This window comes from Mycothermus thermophilus, assembly GCF_041956435.1.
Source record: "Mycothermus thermophilus strain CBS 625.91 unplaced genomic scaffold VTJ04scaffold_3, whole genome shotgun sequence".
Lineage (NCBI taxonomy): Eukaryota > Fungi > Ascomycota > Sordariomycetes > Sordariales > Chaetomiaceae > Mycothermus > Mycothermus thermophilus.
The window spans coordinates 3,821,483-3,842,093 of NW_027191429.1; the positions used below are offsets into that span (position 1 = coordinate 3,821,483).

General features: G+C 58.2%; 9 protein-coding genes across 9 annotated transcripts; 5 read left to right on the top strand and 4 right to left on the bottom strand.

Moving 5' to 3' along the window:
* Positions 1-826: 826 nt before the first annotated feature.
* On the top strand, positions 827-1,680 carry VTJ04DRAFT_5523 (uncharacterized protein; the record flags this gene model as incomplete). The annotated part of the gene is made up of 2 exons (XM_069363647.1): positions 827-1,124; positions 1,229-1,680. 2 exons carry the CDS (start codon positions 827-829, stop codon positions 1,678-1,680), a joined length of 750 nt encoding a protein of 249 aa, XP_069220472.1.
* Positions 1,681-1,705: 25 nt separating this feature from the next.
* VTJ04DRAFT_5524 (uncharacterized protein) lies at positions 1,706-2,428 on the top strand (the record flags this gene model as incomplete). Its single annotated transcript, XM_069363648.1, has 2 exons — positions 1,706-1,883; positions 1,953-2,428. The coding sequence occupies 2 exons, from the start codon at positions 1,706-1,708 to the stop codon at positions 2,426-2,428; spliced, it is 654 nt and encodes a 217-aa protein (XP_069220473.1).
* A 563-nt stretch (positions 2,429-2,991) lies between these two features.
* Positions 2,992-6,273, bottom strand: VTJ04DRAFT_5525 (uncharacterized protein; the record flags this gene model as incomplete). The annotated part of the gene is made up of 6 exons (XM_069363649.1): positions 2,992-4,031; positions 4,095-5,381; positions 5,448-5,538; positions 5,636-5,917; positions 5,995-6,084; positions 6,148-6,273. The coding sequence occupies 6 exons, from the start codon at positions 6,271-6,273 to the stop codon at positions 2,992-2,994; spliced, it is 2,916 nt and encodes a 971-aa protein (XP_069220474.1).
* A 75-nt stretch (positions 6,274-6,348) lies between these two features.
* VTJ04DRAFT_5526 (uncharacterized protein) lies at positions 6,349-6,855 on the bottom strand (the record flags this gene model as incomplete). The annotated part of the gene is made up of 2 exons (XM_069363650.1): positions 6,349-6,599; positions 6,660-6,855. The coding sequence occupies 2 exons, from the start codon at positions 6,853-6,855 to the stop codon at positions 6,349-6,351; spliced, it is 447 nt and encodes a 148-aa protein (XP_069220475.1).
* An 88-nt stretch (positions 6,856-6,943) lies between these two features.
* VTJ04DRAFT_5527 (uncharacterized protein) lies at positions 6,944-7,435 on the top strand (the record flags this gene model as incomplete). Its single annotated transcript, XM_069363651.1, has 4 exons — positions 6,944-7,084; positions 7,146-7,172; positions 7,251-7,319; positions 7,382-7,435. 4 exons carry the CDS (start codon positions 6,944-6,946, stop codon positions 7,433-7,435), a joined length of 291 nt encoding a protein of 96 aa, XP_069220476.1.
* Positions 7,436-7,564: 129 nt separating this feature from the next.
* VTJ04DRAFT_5528 (uncharacterized protein) lies at positions 7,565-8,371 on the bottom strand (the record flags this gene model as incomplete). The annotated part of the gene is made up of 2 exons (XM_069363652.1): positions 7,565-8,208; positions 8,272-8,371. The coding sequence occupies 2 exons, from the start codon at positions 8,369-8,371 to the stop codon at positions 7,565-7,567; spliced, it is 744 nt and encodes a 247-aa protein (XP_069220477.1).
* A 644-nt stretch (positions 8,372-9,015) lies between these two features.
* VTJ04DRAFT_5529 (uncharacterized protein) lies at positions 9,016-12,111 on the top strand (the record flags this gene model as incomplete). The annotated part of the gene is made up of 2 exons (XM_069363653.1): positions 9,016-11,138; positions 11,208-12,111. 2 exons carry the CDS (start codon positions 9,016-9,018, stop codon positions 12,109-12,111), a joined length of 3,027 nt encoding a protein of 1,008 aa, XP_069220478.1.
* A 798-nt stretch (positions 12,112-12,909) lies between these two features.
* VTJ04DRAFT_5530 (uncharacterized protein) lies at positions 12,910-16,797 on the bottom strand (the record flags this gene model as incomplete). Its single annotated transcript, XM_069363655.1, has 3 exons — positions 12,910-13,595; positions 13,663-16,076; positions 16,553-16,797. The coding sequence occupies 3 exons, from the start codon at positions 16,795-16,797 to the stop codon at positions 12,910-12,912; spliced, it is 3,345 nt and encodes a 1,114-aa protein (XP_069220479.1).
* A 549-nt stretch (positions 16,798-17,346) lies between these two features.
* Positions 17,347-18,897, top strand: VTJ04DRAFT_5531 (uncharacterized protein; the record flags this gene model as incomplete). The annotated part of the gene is made up of 2 exons (XM_069363656.1): positions 17,347-17,370; positions 17,434-18,897. The coding sequence occupies 2 exons, from the start codon at positions 17,347-17,349 to the stop codon at positions 18,895-18,897; spliced, it is 1,488 nt and encodes a 495-aa protein (XP_069220480.1).
* Positions 18,898-20,611: the final 1,714 nt, after the last annotated feature.

Consider the following 20,611-nt stretch of genomic DNA (forward strand, 5'->3'; position numbering starts at 1 on the left):
AATCTTGGCCCGTCACATTTCACCAGCTGCCGATCCCGCCAAAAATCACCCTGCTGCCCTGCTCGGCAAGCTCGCCGAGAATCTGGCGCTGCTGAGAATCCCCTGTTCTTGGCCCAATTCACTTCTTCCGTTGGGGGCTGTTTTTGAGAGCGCGCAAAGGCTGAGCCGCAAGACATCGAATCTGTTGCTCCCGTCGTCTCTCATCGTTGCCGTCACAGTGGACTCACTGGAAGGTGAGGGAGCAACCTGGGAGTCCGTGTCTTCACCTGCCCTTCGATTCGGGCATTCCCCGTGTTCTTTCTTGCAGCCGAGCCGCCAGCGTGCGACGTTGCCCCTGATTCGCCGCCGACGCAGGCGCCAGAACAAGGGACCGGCGCCAGGGCCCAAGCTAAAATTAAGGAGAGCGACGCGGTGACTGGTTGCGGGCGAGGACCAAGACCGCACCAGCCCAGCCCAGCCCCGGCCAGCAGAGCAAAAAGGGATCCGCCTTTCCCCCAGATCGCTCGAGATTGCGCTGCCTGACCGTTTTTATCCTCTTCATTTCCCTCCTTGCCTTCCCGCCCTTTTCCCTTCGTTTCGTCTTTCTGCTCCTTTTTGCACGTCCACGCAAAACCACACGTCGCTCCTTACACAGAGCCTCCGCGCTCGATCCGCTCGTTTCTGTCTGTGTCTCTGGCTGCGCCGCCGTCCGAAATCTCCTTCCCTCCAGCCTCAGCCCGATCCGAATTCTTCAGCCCTTTTCGGAGCTCGTCTCGATATCCGACCCGTTCCTCTCTCGCTCGACTCGACAAGAAACCAAACCAAACAAAACAAAACCACAATCACAATGCTCGTCAAGTCCGTCGCTGCCCTCGCGGCCCTGAGCCTGGCCACCGGCGTTGCCGCCGAGCCCCTGAGGCCCTACAAGCCCGCTGTCATGGTCAAGATGTCCACTCGCGCGCTCTTCGGCGTCGTCCGCCGCGATGATGCTCCCGGCTACCAGCCCTCGACCGAGGTGTGCGGCGTCGGCCCGACCTGCGCAGCCGCCTGCGGTGCCGGCTACGAGACGTGCGCGTCCGGCGACGACGAGGTGCACTGCTTCAACCCCAGCGCCGGCGAGATTTGCTGCCCGAACCGCTCCGGAAGTGCGTTTCCTCCCCTCTCTCTCTCCGACCGCGTCGCAAACGACAATCCCAATCATCCCTTGACACAAACCTCATGTATACTGACTGACCTTTCACCCGCACAGGCTCCTGCGACGCTGGGTACTACTGCGCCGCTGACAGCAAGGGCGAGACGTGGTGCTGCCCCGAGGGCCAATCCCTGACCGACTGCGCCGCCTCGTACAAGGAGGTCGAGGGCGAGCTGGTTTCGCAGACGCCCGTCCCCGAGACCTCCACCTCCACTTCCTCCACCAAGACCTCCTCCTCGACGACCAAGACCACCTCCTCTGCCGCCGCCAAGACGACCGCTGCCGACGATTCGGACGATGAGGATGAGGAGACCACGACCCGGGGTTCTTCGTTCGCCGTGACGGCCACCCGCACCTCCACCCGCACCGCCACCGCCCCCTCAACCAGCGAACCCACCGAGGACTCGTCCGAGCCCAAGGAGGACGAGAACGCCGCCGGTCGCGCGATTGTGGCGCCCGCGACGGCTGCGCTCGCCGTGATTGCCGCCGGGTTCGTCGCGCTGCTTTAAGAGGTGGAAAAATTCGGAAATCGTAATGGTAATTTTCTCACCGGGCCACGACCACGAAGGTTTGGTGAAAACGATGAGCAGCGGGAGATGCAAGGGCGCGCCTATGGGAAATGCGACAAAAGCGACTCATGTTCGAACCGACGGGTCTGTGATGTATGCGGTGATTGCCTCTGGGTTCTTTTTGGGTTTGGATGGATGGATGGGTGATGGGAGGGAGGTTGGGATGAAATTGCGCGCGGGTTGGCTTAGTGGTTGTTCATGTACATGATGAGCTTTGCTTGCTTCGCCCTTGATACTCCCCTCTGTCGGGGTGTGGCCTCGGGCTTTCTTGGCTGCGATATTTAAGAAATATTGGTTTTATTTTGGATACTTACGAGCTGGTTGGCGGGAGGGGATAACTTTGCATAGCTTGCGTAGGTCTTTCTGGGTCAAATTGTTTGCTCTTTACCTATTCCGCACCCGAGTCAACAACAAAAACATGCCAGTCTTACGGGGTGGTTGGTATACGACGATGGCGGCTGTCCCACTACTTATTAATATGCATTTCTATCACGACGCCATCTGCTCTCATGCCATTTTGGTTTGCAAATATCCTCGTATCCATCCCATTTCCCCATCTCTAGTCGACTTTCATACAGAGGTGCCTACGCATCTGGTAGTAGTATTAGCTCTGGCCCTCCATAAGCTCATCCCACCACCACTTTCCCTAGCATTTCACCATCGCCGCCGTGAAATTCAAGGCGTGTAATACCCACCAAGTCGGAATTTCGTTGCCGTCCATAGGTCGTCGTCCATCATCCGCCGTTCATCCCATCCATCATCATCATTTCAGTTCCCCATGTACGCTCGTCCTTTCTCCCTCTCTACCTCGACGCAACATACCCCGTTCATTCATTCATTCCGGCACCGTCTCCCTACGCACAGATCCTCATCGTCTTTGACGCCTCGGAATGAGGCGCGCCCCGACCCTAACCAGCCCAACACATTGCGCGATAAACTCCGGCGTCCACCACTCCCATGTCATACCATACCGTACCATACCATGATATCCTGTCCATTTCACCATCGGCTGTCCACCCCTTCGTCTAAGTGTATGAGACCTCCCATTTCGTCGACTTCTCCCGTCCCGCATCTACTCGCAACCGCCGGACTCTCTCTAGCTTCTCCTCCTCCCTACCTCGTCGTCAAAGTCATCCGATCCCATATTTTCTCTCCTCTCGTTCAAACGCACATACCAACCCCCAGGAACCCTCTTCAGTCCCTTCCCTACCCATTCCTCAACCATCCAACCGTCCCACCTCGTTCCCATTCCTAGCCCTCAAAGTGGAACCTCGCCGCCTCGAGCTGTCCCAGCCCGTCCCTCGGCGCGACGTACCTCCTGCGGTAGTTGTTGGTAAAATCCTGCAGGATGACTCTGACCTGGCGTACCGCAGCGGGGTCGCCGCCGCGCAGCTTTTCGGCAATCTTTGCCTGCAGCCGGTCCGCCTCGGCCGGGGTCACGGTCCCTTGCGGGAGCATGCGGATGGTGCGGTCGACCCAAACCGCTGTCTCGTTCGGCAGCAGCTCAAACATGCCGAGCAGCGCGCCGCTGCCGTCGGCAAAGCAGTCCCGCGGGAACGTGATCATCATGCCTGCCAGCACCTGCTTCACGAGAGCCTCGCCTTGGGCAAGAAGCAGCTGGCGCACAATCTCGCGGAGGTGATGGCCCGCGGTTCCGAGATCGCTACCCGACCCGGCCGGGTTGGGTCCGCCATACGTGAGCAAATCCCGAATGTAGTGCAGGGCCGCCGACACGGGCTCCTGCTTCTCCAGGGACAGAGCCGAGATGGCGGCCTGGAAGATGGGAGTAAAGAGCGGCGAGGGGATGAGGCGGGTTGGGTAGTAGAGCAAGGCGTCGATGAGCAGGCGGTAGAAGTCCTCGATGACGTCGGGCAGGTCTTGGGGCGGCAAGTCGCTCATGGTGCGCAAAACGCTCGTGGCCTGAGCCTCAAAGAAGACGTAGATGTTGGACGTAATGTTCTCGTCCACGTGCTCGCGGTCCTCGGAGAACTCGCGCAGGATGGCGCTCGTAGCCCACAGGAAGCAGCCCTGTTTGGACTTGGCGAAACCCTCGGCCAGTTTGTTGGCAAGCGGCCCAAGGAGCGGCGTGATGGCAGTGCGATACGAGATGACCATGGAGCGCCAGCACCGACAGACGCGCTCGCAGATGGGCACAAAGTCGATGAAGTTGTCAAGAATGGTTGACAGGATGGGGAACACCTCTTGCCAGTACTTGACGGCGGGGTTTTCCTCGCCAAGGGGAATGTAGGGGTTGACATGCTGGACGAAGAAGGTGACGAGGTTAATGTGGTCTAGACGGCGTTAGCTTATCAAGGTTATCCGATGTATGAAGTCCAAGTTGCAAAGAAACCTACCGGCCAGGTCAAGCTTAGCCTTGTTGTCAGCCGCCGCATTCGCCTTGACCATCAGGCGCTGCACCAGCGGGTCACAGTACAGCTTGAGGAGTTTGTAAATATCTTCGGTCTTTTGAACGCCAACGACGTGCGCGGCGCCCTCGGTAACTTCCTCCTTGCTGGAGACGGGGAGCTTGTCAAGGATCTGGTCATAGAAAGCCTGCAGCTGGATGACCTGGGGGCTGAGCAGGCGCTTGCAGTCGACACAGAAGTACATGAAGGCTTGCGCGGCGGCGCGCAAGATCTCAATCGACTCAGCCTGGAAGCTTGAGACGATGTATTGGAACTGGGGTTCCAGGAACTCTGGGTGAGCAGCGGTCCACTCGGTATAACGGCCGAATACCATGATAGCGGCAAAGCGGAGCTTCTCGTTGCTGATGGGGATCTGGACCAACAGCGGGAAAATCTGAGGCAGGATACTGGCATCTTGCGGGTCGACCATGCGGCCCATGGCTCGCATGGCGAACAGGGGCGCCTCGAGCGATTGCCAGTGCGGAACCGACTGCTGGGTGGCCTGGCTGCCGTACGTGTCCTGCCAGAGCTTGATGGCGTCGTAAACCTTGGTGAGACAGGCCGTGACCCCCATGACCAAGCAACAATCCTTGAGAGTGTCGCCCATATGGTGGCGGAACTCGCGGAACTTTTCCTCCTGCTCGCGATCGCCGTCAAACAGATCGAGCTCGTTGGGATCGTCCGAAGGAGGATACTCGAGCTGCTTGATCATGATGTCAACGAGCCGGGCGTAGACGTCAAGGAGCTGCACGCGAGCCTCCATGTAGTGGTCGAGGGTCAAGTACTGCTTGAGCTCATACCAAAACGCGAAGGTGTACGCGATGACGTCGCGCTCCTTGTCCAGGGCGCAACACTCCAAGAGACACTCGACAAGAGGCCGGAAGTGCTGGGGCTGACGGGCGATGATGAGGACCCAGGATTCGCCGGCGTCGGCAAACACCCTGGTGACGGCCTTGAAGCCTTCGGTGTCGTCGTCATCGACAAGCTGGCGAATACGCGGTCGCAGCTGGAGCACCTTGGGGAGCAAAGCCTCGATGGTCTCGAGGTTGTCGTCAACATCCCGGGTCTCGCGGCAGATGATGCCAAGGCAATCTGCAGCAGCCTGCAACGAGTTGTCGTTGGTGATGCCGTGCATGACGGCATCCATGAGCGGCGACTTGACGATGACGCTCACGGGCACCTCACGGAGCCACGAGCTGATGCAATCAAAGAGCTGGGGATTTACCGCCGCGGTGGCTGTTCCCATGGCCGGATGGTTAGCAGCGCATAACAATAGGCCGGGAGGAGGAATATGTCACATACGTGATGACTGGGCATAGTTGACGAGCAGCTGCACCACCTGCTCAGCATTGTCGGATAGTAGCTCGGATGTCCTCTGAGCAAGCTCTTCTTCCTGTCACGAGGGTTGAATTAGAACCATGAAGTCGGGCGGGGTTGCAGCGATGCGGATGAGCGAGGCGGGCTGGTGGAGGTGCGTTCGGTCCACGTACAGACAGGGTGATTTTGCGGCCCTCGGTGACTTCTTCGGGGAGGACTCGGAGAAAGTCGAGGATGCAGGCGTGGCTGGCGACTTCGTTGCCGAGGGTCGAGACCACGGTGGGGAGCACGTCCTTCCACGACTGCATCTGGATGGCCAAGATGGCGAGGCACACGCATAGCTGGACGCGCACCGGCTTGGGGCCGGGGGCATACTTTTTGAGGAGGAGCAGGAGCTGGGCGCGAAGCGCAGGGAGCTCGGCCTCCGGGACCTGGGTGCTGAGATCATATGTGATCTGAGGAGGTCAGCGCATTCGGTTCGTGTCACGGATGATGACGGCGGCATGGGAAAGGGGTGATATATGTCGCGTACCTTTCCCTTCAGGGTGGTAGCGGCGAAGAGTTGTGCTTCGGCCTCGGTTGAGGTTTGCAGGATGGATATCGTCGTAGCCCATGCGTCGTTCTAGAAGTGTTAGGGTCAGTCGAGATTCTAGGGGAAGGGGGCTGGAGGAAGTAGAAGACGGACCGATTTCTGGAATCGCGCCAGGTAGTCGACGGCAGCCTTCTTCTTTTCCGTGTCTCCGCTGCGCATGGTCAGCATGGCTGCCAGCACGTTGGAGACAGCGAAGGTCTCGGGCCCATTGGACGCCATGGCGGCAGGCTAGGGCCGGGTTGGGGAAAACGGGTATCGACGAGGTTGGTGGATGGCCGTAGCAACACCAAGGATCTAGCTGCGGTTCGCTGTGCCCCTCCCTCCTGACCGACTCCTCGTGACTGAATGAATAGGGGGATGATGTGTGGAAGGAGGTGTTGGTGACGTCGTCGGGAAAGTCTCGGTCCGAGATGAGCGAAGGTGGGCGTGAGAGACGGCGCGGGAGTCGAGAGTGGGATGGGCGGGCAGGATGGGGATGGAATATGGTGAGCGAGGACGGAGGATGGAGGAGGCTGAGATTTTGTTATTGTTCTGCGCCTGGGTTGCTGCGCAAAGAAAACCAAAACGTCAGGCTGCCTGAGCAAGCAACATGGAAAATGCCCCACTCGTCAAGTCGCTGGACTCAAGGAAAAGGAGGGGCATCGTCTCCGGAAGTGAGCAGGCGTTGCAAGGCAAGGGGGGCAGGGGGGTGTGGATCTGGGAAAAGCACGGGCCACCCTGGGCATCTTGGCCAGGCCAAGCTTCTGTTCGCGACGGCAGACGCAGCGACGCGGATCTGAACTGCAGTTTGGCTCCAGCCATTCACTGACGGTGTGCAACAAAACCACCAAAATATCCCCGACCCGACTCCTTCACCTTCGATCATCCACACCAACCGACACCACCAACAATGACCGGCAGAGGAGCCACCGGCGGCAGGAGGGTGCTGCTGCCCCCAATCAACTTTTTGTTCCGCCTTCTGCAGCAGCGGACACCGGTTCAGATCTGGCTGTATGAGCAGCTGTCCATCCGCATCGAGGGCATCATTCGGGTACGCAGCCCACCATTCACGGGGGCTTGAGGCAGGGACGAGGCATTGCTAACGGTAGTAGGGATTCGATGAGTTCATGAACCTTGTGGTGCGTACCTATACCGACACATCCGCCTACACCGCGCCGACCCATCTCGAGAATCGAAGCACTAACACACTCGAGCAGATCGACGACGCCGTCGAGGTCAAGCTGGTCACCAAGACAAACGACAAGGAAGAAAGGAGGAAGCTAGGGGTATGCAAGCCAACCGCATTTCCGTTCTGGCGACGAGTAACAGTACTGACAGAAGGTCACAGCAAATCCTACTCAAGGGTGATAACGTGTCGCTGATCCAGAGCTTGTCGGGGTGATGTGATCGGAGGGCGTTCATGCGACTTTTACTGCGGTCAAAATGCGAGTCACCATGTTGGACGGTACAAAGGTACGGGACGGACGGAAAAGGCGAATGGGCGCACGGTTGGGACCAGCAATTTTCCAGGCTAGACTGTGGTGTCGATATTCTTCTCATCGGGCCTCGCGAGCGAGCCCTTGATCTCACCGCTGCCCAGCACAAGGCCGTCCAGAGGCTGGTCCAGCGGGCCGACAGGTACGGGCCCCTCGGACGGAGCCAGGAACTGCTCAGACAGAGCTAAGCCGATAAGCAATACAGGAGACTCTTGCAGCCCCAGCTCGCGCGCCTTGACTTTGTGCCGGAAGAGAAAGTAGTCATAAAAGCCCTTGCCGTGGCCGAGGCGGCGGATAGCGCCCGTGGAGGAGTTGGTGTCGAAGGCCACGCCGGGTACGAGTACCAGGTCTAACAGGGCTCCATTTTCACCCAGCACACGCTGCCGGGTGTCAACCGTGGCCGGGTCGACGCTCGGGATGCCCCAGGAGTCGGGTTTGAGAGACTCGTAGTCGGCCAGATCGCGCAGTCGCACCATATCCATGACGCGGCTCGGGAGTCCGGGTTCTGAAGTTGGGCTGGCGTGCAAGTAGGGCACAAACACCTCCTTCCCGGCAGCCAGGGCATCGCGTACGATGGCGTCGGTCTGGATCTCGCCGTGCGGCATAGAGAGGAAGATGCTGACGCGGCGGGCGGCAACGTAAGCAGGGAGTTTCCTGAGGGCGTCTCTCACGGCAGCGCCTAGGAGGAAGGATGCTTAGTGGTGGTGAGCTCAGATGACGTGGAGCGTCATGGCTTGCATACTCTGGCTGAGGATGGCGTCGTGCGGAATGCTACGCAGTTTGTTCTTGATAGCGGCCCGGAGCTGCCGCTTTGCTGCGTTGAGGGCCATGGCATCATCCATGCGTGAAGTGAGTATGGTGTATGGGCCCCTCTGTCTTGTGTGGAGGTATTAGTGGTTGCTTGGGCTGAGGTTGAAGTGGAAGTCAAGTCCATGTCATCCTGAAAGATCCAGATTTCCCGCCCCGTTCCTTGCCGGCAGGAACATCCCGTTGCATGCCAAGAGGCTTCTTTCTCCGCGACTGCAGTGGAGGCTCACGGTTCTCGGTTCTGCAGCAGGTGGGTCCGTTCTAGAAGCAGACGGGATCTGAGCTGCACTGAGTGCTGCTGCCGCTGTTGCTGAACGGGACATTTCCTCGTGCAACTGAGGTGCTCGTCCTTGCAGAAGTCCGACTCTCTGCATTTCCCAACCCCCCTTCTCGATGTTGTACATACATACAATGTATCATTCTATCCATTGAATTGCCAACTAGTTGAACTCTTGATTTATTTGCCTTCACATTCAAGACGGCGACATCCAATTGACCAAATATTACTACTACGAGGCGGTATCAACCCCATCAACAAGACCTCCAGTACCCGATGCTGGTCCACTCCAATGCCGCATCCCGTTGCCGGGCTGCTGCATGCCTCGTCGTGTAACCATTCCAGGATCCCAAAGACTTGAGCCGTCATCTCTACGGCTATCTGGCATACCCACGCACCTCAATGCCTCCAGGCCGCAGCGCGCCCGATGCGCCCCTCGGCGCTGACCAGGCCATCCTGCTGCGCTCCTTGTCCCCGGGACCCGCCGTCGACCCCACGCCGCCCAACAGGTTTTCTGGAGCCCCGCCACCCCACCGATCCGACGCGCCGAGCTCCGCGACCGTCCCGGCCCTCTTCGGACATTCATCATCACCGGACACACACCAGGCCGCTTCTCAATCCCACGAGTCCGACCCCGCCGATCCCCATGGCCGCCGACCTGATCACCCCGGCGACCCCATGACCAAGGACCTGCCACCACCTCTGCGCCCGACCGCGCGCGTCGCCAGTCCTTCCTACGGTTCCATCACGCCTCCATCCGACAATCCCCCAGAACATGACGACGACGAAATCACCCCCTGCACCCAGTCGCGCAAGCCGCCGGGCTCGAGGCGTGCCTCGTTCCGCGCTGGCCATGGCTCCCAACCTCACTCGCCGACCCTCCGCCGGACTCCTCGCCAGTCCGAAGAGATTGGCGGCTCTACCACGGTCGGCGGGCTCGAGGGCCGCTTTGGCACCACCGACGCCCCTGTGCTAGACGACCCTCTCAAACCCCCCGATGCCGATTCCGACATTGACGATATTCGCTCCTATTTCTCCGATTCGGAGATCGACGAGTACGATGAACAGAATCCCCCCGACAATTCGCCGTATGCACAGGTCCGCGCCTCTGTGGCGCCCACCGACAACATCACCCTCTCCATCAACACGCCGCGCATGTGGGCTTTGTCAATTCTCTTCTCCATCTTGGGCTCTGCGACCAACCTCTTCTTTTCTCTTCGCTACCCCAGCGTCGCCATCACCCCGGTCATCGCGTTGCTCATGGCCCATCCGCTCGGTCACATCTGGGATTATCTGTTGAAGCGGCCTGATGATCCCCCGGAAGAGTATGTCGACGGCGTCCGCAGCAGTGCCAACTCGGTTGCCAGCGTCGACCCTCATGGGCGCGTGCCCACCGCGCGCCCGACAGGCCTCCGCCGCCTTCGCCTGTGGCTCGCCCAAGGCCGTTGGAACGAAAAGGAGCACACCTGCGTCTATGTCAGCAGTAATGTAGCATTTGGTTTTGCCTTTGCGACCGACGTCATCGTCGAGCAAACACGCTTTTACAAGCAGGAAGCAAGCCTTCCCTACCAGCTACTACTCACTCTCTCTACCCAAATTATCGGGTATGCCTTCGCTGGGCTCACTCGTCGGTTCCTTGTCCGTCCCAGCGGCATGATCTGGCCCGGCACTCTTATGTCGGCAGCCATGTTCACCACCTTGCACAAGGAGGAAAACCGCGAGGCCAATGGATGGCGCATTAGCCGTTGGAACTTCTTCTATATTGTCTGGCTCGGTGCCTTCCTCTTCTATTTCCTGCCGGGTCTGTTGATGCCTGCTCTTAGCTACTTCAACGTCATCACCTGGTTCGCTCCGGACAATGTGGTGGTTGCCAACCTGTTCGGCGTCGTATCTGGTCTGGGTCTATTTCCTCTGACTTTCGACTGGGCCCAAGTCGCCTACATCGGCTCTCCGCTGCTCACTCCTTTCTGGGCGGCCATGAATGTCGTTGGCGGTCTCGTCGTCGTCATGTGGATCATCGCCCCCATCGCATATTACTCCAACTGGCTGTATTCCTCCTACATGCCGATATTGTCGGCCGCCGTCTTTGACAATACCGGCCACGTTTACGATGTTAGCAAAGTCCTGACCCCGGATTTCATGTTCGACCGCGAGGCCTATTCCCGCTACAGCCGCGTATTCTTGCCCATTACGTACGTGTTGAGCTACGGCGTGCAGTTTGCCGGCCTCGCATCTCTCTTGACGCACACGGTGTGCTGGCACGGCCGTGACATCTGGACCCAGTGGCGCCGCTCGCTGGGAGAGACGGCTTCCGAGCCCAAGGGCTACGAGCCCGTGGCCGATCCCGGGGACGCCGCATCTCGCCGAAGCACCCATCGGTCCCGCTCCTCGTTGAGCGTCGACAATCTCATGAGCCGCGAGGATGTCCATAACCGGCTAATGCGTCGGTACAAAGATGCCCCGATGCTGTGGTATCTAATTACGTTCGTCTCCATGACGGCCATTGGGATATTCGTGGTTGAATAGTGAGTCTTGACTTTTCTTTTCTCTGATTACCTCCTTACTAGCCTGACACGCCGCTGACATTACTACAGCTACCCCGTCCACCTACCATGGTACGGTCTTCTCCTCGCCCTGGCCATCTGCGCTGTTCTATTCATCCCCATTGGCATCGTCATGGCCGTCACAAATCAGCATTCCTCCATCTACCTCATCTGCCAGCTCGTCGCCGGCGCCCTCTTCCCCGGCCGGCCGGTCGCCAACATGGTTTTTGTCACGTACGGCTACATCTCATCCGCCCAGGGCATCAAGTTCGCCGCCGACCTCAAGCTGGGCCACTACATGAAGATCCCGCCGCGTATCCTCTTTGCCGTCCAGATCGCCGCCACCGTGGTCTCCTCCCTGACGCAAATTGGCGTCCTTAACTGGATGTTCGCCCACGTCCCGGGGCTCTGCACCCCGCAGGCCGTCAACGGCTTCACCTGCCCCATCGCCCGCGTGCACTTCAACGGGTCCATCCTGTGGGGCGTCGTCGGCCCGGCCGAGTTCTTCGGCCGCGGCGCCACCTACCGCCCGCTCGTCTGGGCCTTCGCCGTCGGCGCCGTCTTGCCCGTCCCCCTCTGGCTCTACGCCCGCCGCCGCAAACACTCGCTCGTCCGCAAGATCAACCTGCCCGTTCTCTTCGGCTCGCTAGGCTGGATCCCCCCGGCTACGGGCCTCAACTTCTCCGTCTGGGCCCTGGTGTGCTACCTCTTTAACTACCTCGTCAAGCGCCGCGCGCCCGCGTGGTGGGCCAAATACACCATGACCATGAGCGCCGCCCTGGATTCGGGGCTGGCGTTTGGCATCGTTGTGGTGTTTTTCGGCTTCATCTACTCGGGCGTCACCAAAGGGTTCCAGTGGTGGGGCACCGAGGTGTACAAGCAGGGCTGCGACTGGAAGGCGTGCGCGTACCGGCAGGTGCCTGATGGGGGTAAGTTTGGACCGGAGGTGTGGTGAAGACCCCGGGAGACTTTTGTTTTGTTTATTTTGGATTTGTGTTTTTCGGAACAGAACGAGAGAGAGAGAGAGAGCCGGATGGCAACAGCGGCCAAAAACAATAAACATTGGAGTATCCGGTACTTCAAGGACAGCAAGAACATGGTTGGTTCGGTGCGTATGTACATAACACGGCGTTGAGGGTCTGCATTTGGGTAGGTATTGGGGTTAGGTTGGATCAATCACCGGTGGGGCGGCGTCAAGAGATATCGGGGCTACCTATCAAGGATTGCTGCTGCTATGCCATGGCCACGCTCAAAGTATTACTTGTTTATTCTGTATAATTTGAAAATCGTGGCATTGGCCTACATTAACATCGTACTACTCGTATAGAGAAATGAAGACAGCGGCTCGTGTATGTGTGGCATCGACATGGATCTGTCGGATGAAGACAGATTGACGGACAGAGAGAGAGAGATATGCGACAGGTAAACGGCCAAAACGGTGTCTCTACTATGTTGCGCGCTAATGGCGATGCCTTCGAAGAATGATATACATCCCTGATGACAACTTGCTCTTGTTTTTCGCTATGCTGACAAAAAATGTTGTTGCGTACCTATGCCCAAAACCCCAGCCAGTCCCTTCAGAAAACCAAAAAAGAAAGAGATACACCTTGGCCCCAGCCTGCTGTGGATGCTTGTACAATTGATTAAAGGAGAGTTTTGTGTACGCGAATGGGTGTGTCTTGACGAATGTAGATGCAGGTGTGTATTTGGCAAGAAGAAGAGAGACAAACAAACAAGCCCAAGCCTCGGCAGGTCATGGGGCCGGGGCTCCTCCTCCTGCCCGACGATCAATCACCGCCTTCAGCACCTCAAGGTGCTCCTCTGTAACGCGGATAGCCTCGCGCAACTCCCTCTCGTCCATGCGCGCCTCGCGAAGCCTCTCTTCAAGCGTCCGGGGGTCGACACTCTTGCGCCTGGGCGGCATTGACGGGCCGTCACCGGTGACGCCAACCACGCGGTCCAGCCCTGCTCGCTCTTCGAGCCACGCCCAGAGATCGCTCTCTTCGCCGCGCCATAGCTCCTCATATGCGGCTAGACGCGCAGGGGCATCGGCATAGTATGCCGGAACGAGGGGGGGACCGCCATGGTAGTATTGCGGCCTGGAGCCAAAGCCGAACCACGACGCCACGATAAGACCGACGAGCAGGCCGTAGACGACATTTCCCGTGAGGATCGGCCGGATGGCGCTTGCGATCGGTGAGAGGAACGGGCGGAGGGGTTCGAACAAACCCCAGTTTTGCTGGGCCAAGACGGGGGCTGTTCCTTCGGCATCGCTGGCTGCCCCTGACGCAAGGGCCGACGGCTGCTTGCGGGGACGCTTTTTGCGGCCGCCAGTCCCAGTACCAGCCCGAGCCCGAGATGATACAGCCGCCTTGAGAGCGGCAAAGAGATCTTTGCAGTATTGTCCCTGCCCTTCATTGACGCCGCGTTCGATGGCACCTGCAGTAAGGTGGGTGTTAGCCGATCCTAACACACTTTCTAGAAACTCATTTGGGGCGAAACATACCCTTAATCCAGCTCTTGCCTGACCACTCGATCACATTGTTCACCTGAATGCGGGTTCCATTGTTTTCAGCCCACGTCAGGCAATATTTCGTCTTGACAACGAATATGTTTCCGCTGGGCACATCCGGGTTCTGGGTGGACACGACGATGGTCACCGCCTTTTCGAGATCGAGTTGCTCGACCTGTTCGGAGACGATACACTTGGTTTGTTTTGGGCCGATGGATGCAGTCAAAGGCTTGATGTAGGTGTAGTTGCGCTGGCGCACTTCGTCCGTCAAACCCCGTTTGTCCTCCATCTGCAGGTCAAAACACTTCTGGTCTGTCGTGAGCCATTTGCCCATCCAAACGGCCGATGACGGACCAAAAAGCATATCATAGATCTTGCCGAGGGGTGCCGGAATGACGTCGTCGGCCAGGACCTTCTCGAAGTGGGTCGCCGAGTCACCACAGTCCGTGGGAGCATGGGTTGCAGGACCGGGGAAGTCGCCGGCAGCAGGCGCTCCATCTTCGGCCTTCTTTTCCGTGGCCGGAACCGAACCCGAGACCTTGCGCGTGGTCGCCACCTTTTCAGCGGAATCCGAGGCTTGGACATCTAACGCGGCAGCAGGCTGGGCCGCGGCATCGTCCTCATCCTCGTCATAGACATCATCGTCTTCTTCGCCGTCATCCGACTCTTCCGAGCCAGAGGCGCTATGGGCGCTACCGGCGGCAGACGCAGCCTCGGCGTCAACAATCTTCTCGGTGCGATCACCTCCCGGCTCTTCGAGGCGCACACCATTGAGAGTACTTTGCAAGTGCGGATGTCCCAGTTTCCAGATCTTGATGATCAGGTCGTAGGTGGTGTCACGACTGGCGAAAGAGGCAAAGATGTGTTTCGCGTGCAGGGTGGATATCTCGAGACCATTCTTGAAAACAAGCGCGGTGCTGCGCTTTTCGACAGACACGATTTCGTCGAAGCTAAGAACGAGGGTAGTGACCCAACCGAGAATGTTGCTGCTGAAGCACAGGTGGCCCTCCGAGATGTATAAGCGACCATGGGCCAAAATCTCGCGCTGGAGAGCACAGCTGTAGTCCTCAATCAGGTAATCGTCGTCAGGAACGCTCTTGAAGAGGTTGTGGAAGTCTCGGTTGCGCTTCTTGTTGGCCACGGCAAAGCCAGTGAGCTTGGGACCTGGGGCAGGTGCTTGGTTTGAGTTGGTCTTTTCTACCGCACTCGTGGCCGCGGTGGTGTGCGTTGTAATGCTGCTCCCGCGGTGCCGGCGCTGAATAGCGCTACGAATGCTACCACTGCGACCAATGCCTGACTTATCGTCGCTACCTGGCACCTGGATGGTCGTGTCGCCAGCCTCATGAATGGACCGTGGGCGAGCAGACCCGGGATCCTCATGAGATTCCATTGCAGCTCGCGGATCTGCCGGGGCCGACTCGGATCGAGTTCGGGTCTCGGCCTCAGCGAAACGTGACGTGACGGGGCTTGGAGCGACGCTTGGAGGATCAACAATGCCCAATTGACTCAGACTAAGGTCACCCAGACCAAGCGTCTTCACCGCGGGCTCTTTCGGCTCTGTGGACGGGCGCGCCGTGGCCACTGATTCAACTTCAACAGAGTCAGACGGCAGGTGAGTCTCCTTGGTTTGTTGGCCCTTTCCCTTGACCTGACCCTGAGTCAATGCTGGTATCGAAGTGCTCAGCGATGTGGCCGTGTTCTGAACGGCCGAGAACATAGACGAAAAGAATGTGGCGGCAGGGTTGGGCGACGCAGGCGGGTTTTCAGGGGTGGGCGATAAGGGAGGAGCGGCAGCAGCAAGCTTCACGGGTCCGGCATTGGAACCCGCCCGACGTCTCTGGGACATGATATCTCCCGAAATGGCAATGTCGGCAGGACGGCGTGGCCCGTCGGTCAGGATCCTGGGAACGGAAGGCTCGGTCGGCGTGGGCGGGGTGTTGACGATGACGGGCTGTGCCTCGCCTAGCGCCGGGGGCGTCCCGGGTGCCGGCCGGAGCTCTAGCTGTTGAGCACGCGGCGGATCCCGGGTCCGGGCGGCAGGAGGCGGGTGGTCGCCGATCGGGCCGGCGGCCGGAGGGTCGCTTCGCTTCTCGTCCGACTTGTCTCCTTTCTTGGGTTTAAACACGTCTCTCAAGCGGGTACTCGACGACGACCGCTTCTTGCCGAGCTCGGGTTGGCCGAGAGTTGTTCGGCTGCGGTCGAGTGTTGGACCGGAGTCGGGGCTGTCGGAGGCGTGGCGAGCCAGCGTGGATGACTGGGCCAACGCCCTTGGGGTCTCGGTGTTGACAGCGGCTCGAGGAGGTCGGGCAGATGTTGAGGAGGTCGTAGTCGAGCTGGCGGACGGGTTCGGGCCAGGGGGAAGGGAGGTGGGCCTAGTGCTAGTGCTACTTTGGCTGGCGCTGCTGCTTCTGGGAAGTAGGTGATAGCGAGGTTAGGTATGATGTCAGCGGTCGAGGCAACAGGACTTGCGCTAAGAACACAAAGAATGTCTTGGGAAACGGAGAGGATCAGCAGTTCGTGACGTAGGTATTTAAGATGAATGACAGGGTTGGCACCGCTAGGCTGCAATGGGCCAAAATGAACACAACGCTGTTGTGAAGAGGGTTTGGTTTTGGGGGAGGCGCAGGGTCAGGATCGCTGCGTAGGTGGGATCGAGGCCCAAGGTGGGCCTGATGCAGATGAATGAGATGGGGCCCAGCACTGCTGGATCCTCACCCCGACAGGACTGACAGGACGGGAACCTGAAATGCCCATGCAACGTCGCCAAGAGGCGAGACCTGGACAAAGGAGGCCGGTTTTGGAGATGCAGTGAGGGTATTCCGAGTGCATGAAATGGATGGCAGAGACAGCAGCCACGGAGGAGCGGGGATTTGGGTCGACTTACGAATCTGGACTGTGTGCGGCTTCAGCCTCGTCGGCGGGGAGCGAGTGCGTGTCCATGTCCGTGTCGCTGCGGCTGCGGGCGGTGCTGCGGCGCAGACGCCAGGACCAGGATGGTTGCAGGCCATCGTCATCTGGGAGCAAGCTCCGCATGTCCCCCTTATTGCGTCGATGCTTCAGGTTGACATTGACAGCCTGATGAATCGACTTAGGCAAAAACTTGCTGAGCCCGTTGGACTGGCTGTCCATTGTCGTCGATGGCCGCTATGGCATGATGATACATAAGGTACAGTCGACCTAGTGCTGTTGATGGACAAACATTTGGATTCAGTTTTCTTTTCTGCTGAGATGCCAAATTTCCTATAGAAATAAAAGAGGGAATACGAGCAAGTAGTACAGGATTCCGAGGTCTTTCCTGTGGGCAACCGCAATCTAGAAGCTCCCATCGTGTTCCCTTGACCTTCCAGGTTCAGGTTGCTCCAACCTCCAAGGTCTCAAGCGGGCAGCAACCTGAAGAACCGCTCTGACTGCAGGTGGGCTCCGGGCAGCCCGGTCCTTTCGCGGTGGGCTCCAGTCCACGGGTGTCGTGCAGGTGCCTAGACCCACTTATTTGTCCAGTGACGCAACGCAAGTCGTCCGGGCCAAGCTGGAAGCTCCCGTCATGCGCATCGCGTCAGCCCTACCGACGGAACGGAACCTTCAGCTGCAACCGTCGTCAACCCCACCAACGGCCATCTCCAACGTCCGGTCCCCTCATCGATTCCATCGTCGGAATCGACACACGCTGTCGCTCCATCCATGGACTCGTCGCCGCTGGTAAAGGTATTTGAATGCGCGGCCTTCCCGACCTTCCATCGAGCCCTCGGCACACGCTGACTCTGCCAGGCACACGACCACGCGTTGGCCGCCGCGAAAGCCACAAAAGCCTCCGACACCACCACCGCCGTCAACGAACATGCACATGCTGCTGGCGAGTTTGCCAATGCTTCCAAGGCCACCACGTGCCATGAGGCACTGCGGACTCTGGCCCTGCTCGAGCAGCATCATCGCCGCTTGTCCGATCTTTTGAAACAGCCCGTCCGCCCTCCTGCGCCTGCCGATGCCGCTTCCGAGCCGGAGAACAAGGAGGGACAGCAAGTCCAGGAACCCGCGTCATCGGCTGTCCAGAAAGACCAACCGGCTGCGGCTCGCAAGACCGCAAACAAACCACCGCCTGCCTTGTCTCCCCAGCGGTACCCAACACGCAACCTCTCGTCGTCCATCGCGAGCAATCTGGCATCCGCCCGCGGTATCCGTGCCAAGTACACGACCCAGCCCCTGACTAGCGTGTCCAATGACCAGGCTCCCGGGAGCCTCGAGGTGCGTCCTCGCAGCGACTTTGCAAAGGGAAAACCAGAGTCCAGAAAGCCGAGCTGGGTACCGCCCGTCATCCCTGAAGACAGCGCCGATGAGCCTCCCAAGCCCGAACCTTCCAGCTCGCCTCCTAGCGAAGACGGCTTTTCACGCTTTTACAACACCTTCGGGAGCCTCATAAGCCGTCTATCAGCGCCTTTGGCATTCGCCGGTTTACCTCTCGTCGCTGAGGAGTCAGCACCTGCCCCCAACCCTGTCCCGCCTGAGCCAAAGCGGTCGCGGCCGAAACCAACCCCGCCAGCCGCAGAGCCGGACCTGTCCAAGATCTACTCGCGCGCTACGCTCCGCGCTCTGAAACGCGATTCCGCTAGCGATTCCTTCTACGTTGTGCCCACGAGCGGACACACGGCGTCGTACGCGAGCATCCTGAACCATGACAACAAGGGAAAGCGCCACCAGGGCTCCATTCGCTCGAGCGACAGCCAGAATGATGGAATGGATGATGAAGACGACGATGGCGACTTTGTGGATGCGCGCGAGGTGCCACCCGCATCCACGGCCCTCCGTCAGAAGGGTGCTGGCGGCAAGGAATCCCGCACCGAAGCCGAGCTGCGTAACGAAATCGAGGAGCTCCGCCTCCAAAACGCAAGCCTCAAGGAGGACCTCGACCGCGTCAGCAAGCGACTGCATGCCTTTGAGCTGACCTCGCAGAGCTCCCACCTGGCCCTTGCCCAGAGCTTGAGGCTTCAAAAGCCGGGCTCGCCCATGTCCTCATCAACCATGGCCGGGACGGCGGGCGAAGAGGCTCTGAAGAAACGTAACCGCGAGTTGGAGGAGCAACTGGCTGAAATGGCCCGCCGCTTTGACGCCCTGGAGGCAGACCACGTCAAGCTGCAGCTGACTGTGGAGAAGTATCGGGATCGCTGGGAGAAACTGAAGGCAGGCGCCAAGGCCCGGAGGCAGCAAAACCAGGAGGCAGAGGGGCCTAAGAAGTAAAACCTTGATTTTGATTTAAGAGAAGAAAAAACGCACAGTTTGGAATATAAGTCGATTTAATCTGCCAGAATTGCAATCAATCAAATCTTTTTTTCACAATGGCCGATGTACCTGCAAAGTTCTTGAGTGACAAAATCGGTTGGTTGTGCCTTTGACGTGTCCGGCCCCAATTGACTCTTGAAGGGCTTTTCTTGTCAAACCTTGGCTCTGTCTTGTCCATGATGCTTTTGCTGTTTGCTGCTTGATATACAAAGAAAATGAGAGGCATTCCTCGATGTCCTAATAGGCATCAGAAGAAGGTTTTGGTTGCTTTGTCCATGACTGGTGTGATGACCCAACCTACTAAGTACTGCCATGGATCATCTCCTCCAAACAGACCGGTCTCAACATTACTTCATTGTATTTTCGCATCCGTTGCAGCCCGCCGCGGGAATAAATGCTGACACCATCTCTCAAATAAATTAATATCCATCGATCGGCCTCGGGCCGTGAAGATCATCCTGACAGAGACGATACCTCGCGCCAAGCCCTGAAAGTGGACCCCGTGGCAACCGCCGATTTTGGAGAAAAGTAAACAAACCCCTATTCTTGTGGACGTACAACAACTCTGGTGGTTTTGGTCTTCAAGAAATAAACTTCTTGGACGTTCAGCAGTGTTTTCTGGGGGTTGATCTAGCTGTCAGTGAATGACGTCCGGACAACCTAATAGCCTGGCGGTCATGAATACCGTAGCTCAGGTATTCATAAGGTGGCATTCAAGCAAGGTAAATCAAGGTTGTTGGTTTCAATAAATTGGAGTGAATCACTGAGGTTGAGAGCGTTCTGTGCTCCCACTACATATCTACCATGAATCTGAGGTCGGCGAAAACAATCGATGTCCTAAATGAACCTCGCCGTTTATGCGTGTCAGTGGCAGTCATTAAGTGTGCATTCTGCCGCCATCTGCTCACCCGCTCAATGGCGTATGAGATTCATCCTGTTTCAATGTCTGTCAGAATGGCCAAAGAGCCCGGTACTCAGGCAGTCACATGGGAGTTCTCTCGACCTCGAATTGCCCACTACAAGGCATCCAAGGCCTCATCCCGAGTCGAGCCTTGACTCACCAAGACACGGCCCACCGCCAAGATGCACCAGAGGATGCATAATCATCAGTTTACCTTTGTGCCCTGTGCTGGGTCAAAGTGCCCCTTGGTGGTGCTCACGAAGGGTGTTCTCTCGACTTCTGACGTTCACCGAACGCCATCCAAGCTCGTCCTCACCACGAAGACGCCTCAGGGACAAGTTCTCCTTTCCAAGCGCTTCGCTTCAAACGGAGTCAAAGCGGCCCTTCGGTAGTCATGAGGGGGTCGCCTATGGCAGCCAAACGCCATCCCAACTCGCACCTCGCCGCGGAGAAACGCGCGAGTGACACCCTGAAATTCTCCGATTCGAATGGAAACAAAGCACCTGAATGGCCATCAGGGCTATGGTCTCGGGTCTCGTGTCATTGCTGAGCTGCTTGAAGACAAGATATCTTGGACCTCCCAACTCGAATGTAAGCAAAGAGTCCCTGAATGTCCATGAGGGGTATGCTATCGCTCCATAAGCTCGTTCCAAGACGTTCAAGCACCATCTCATCTCGAATTCTAATATCTCGGACCTTTCCAACTCAAATATAAACAAAATGCCCCTGAATGGTGACGAGGTGTGTCCTCCCGGTCTGTAATCGCTCATT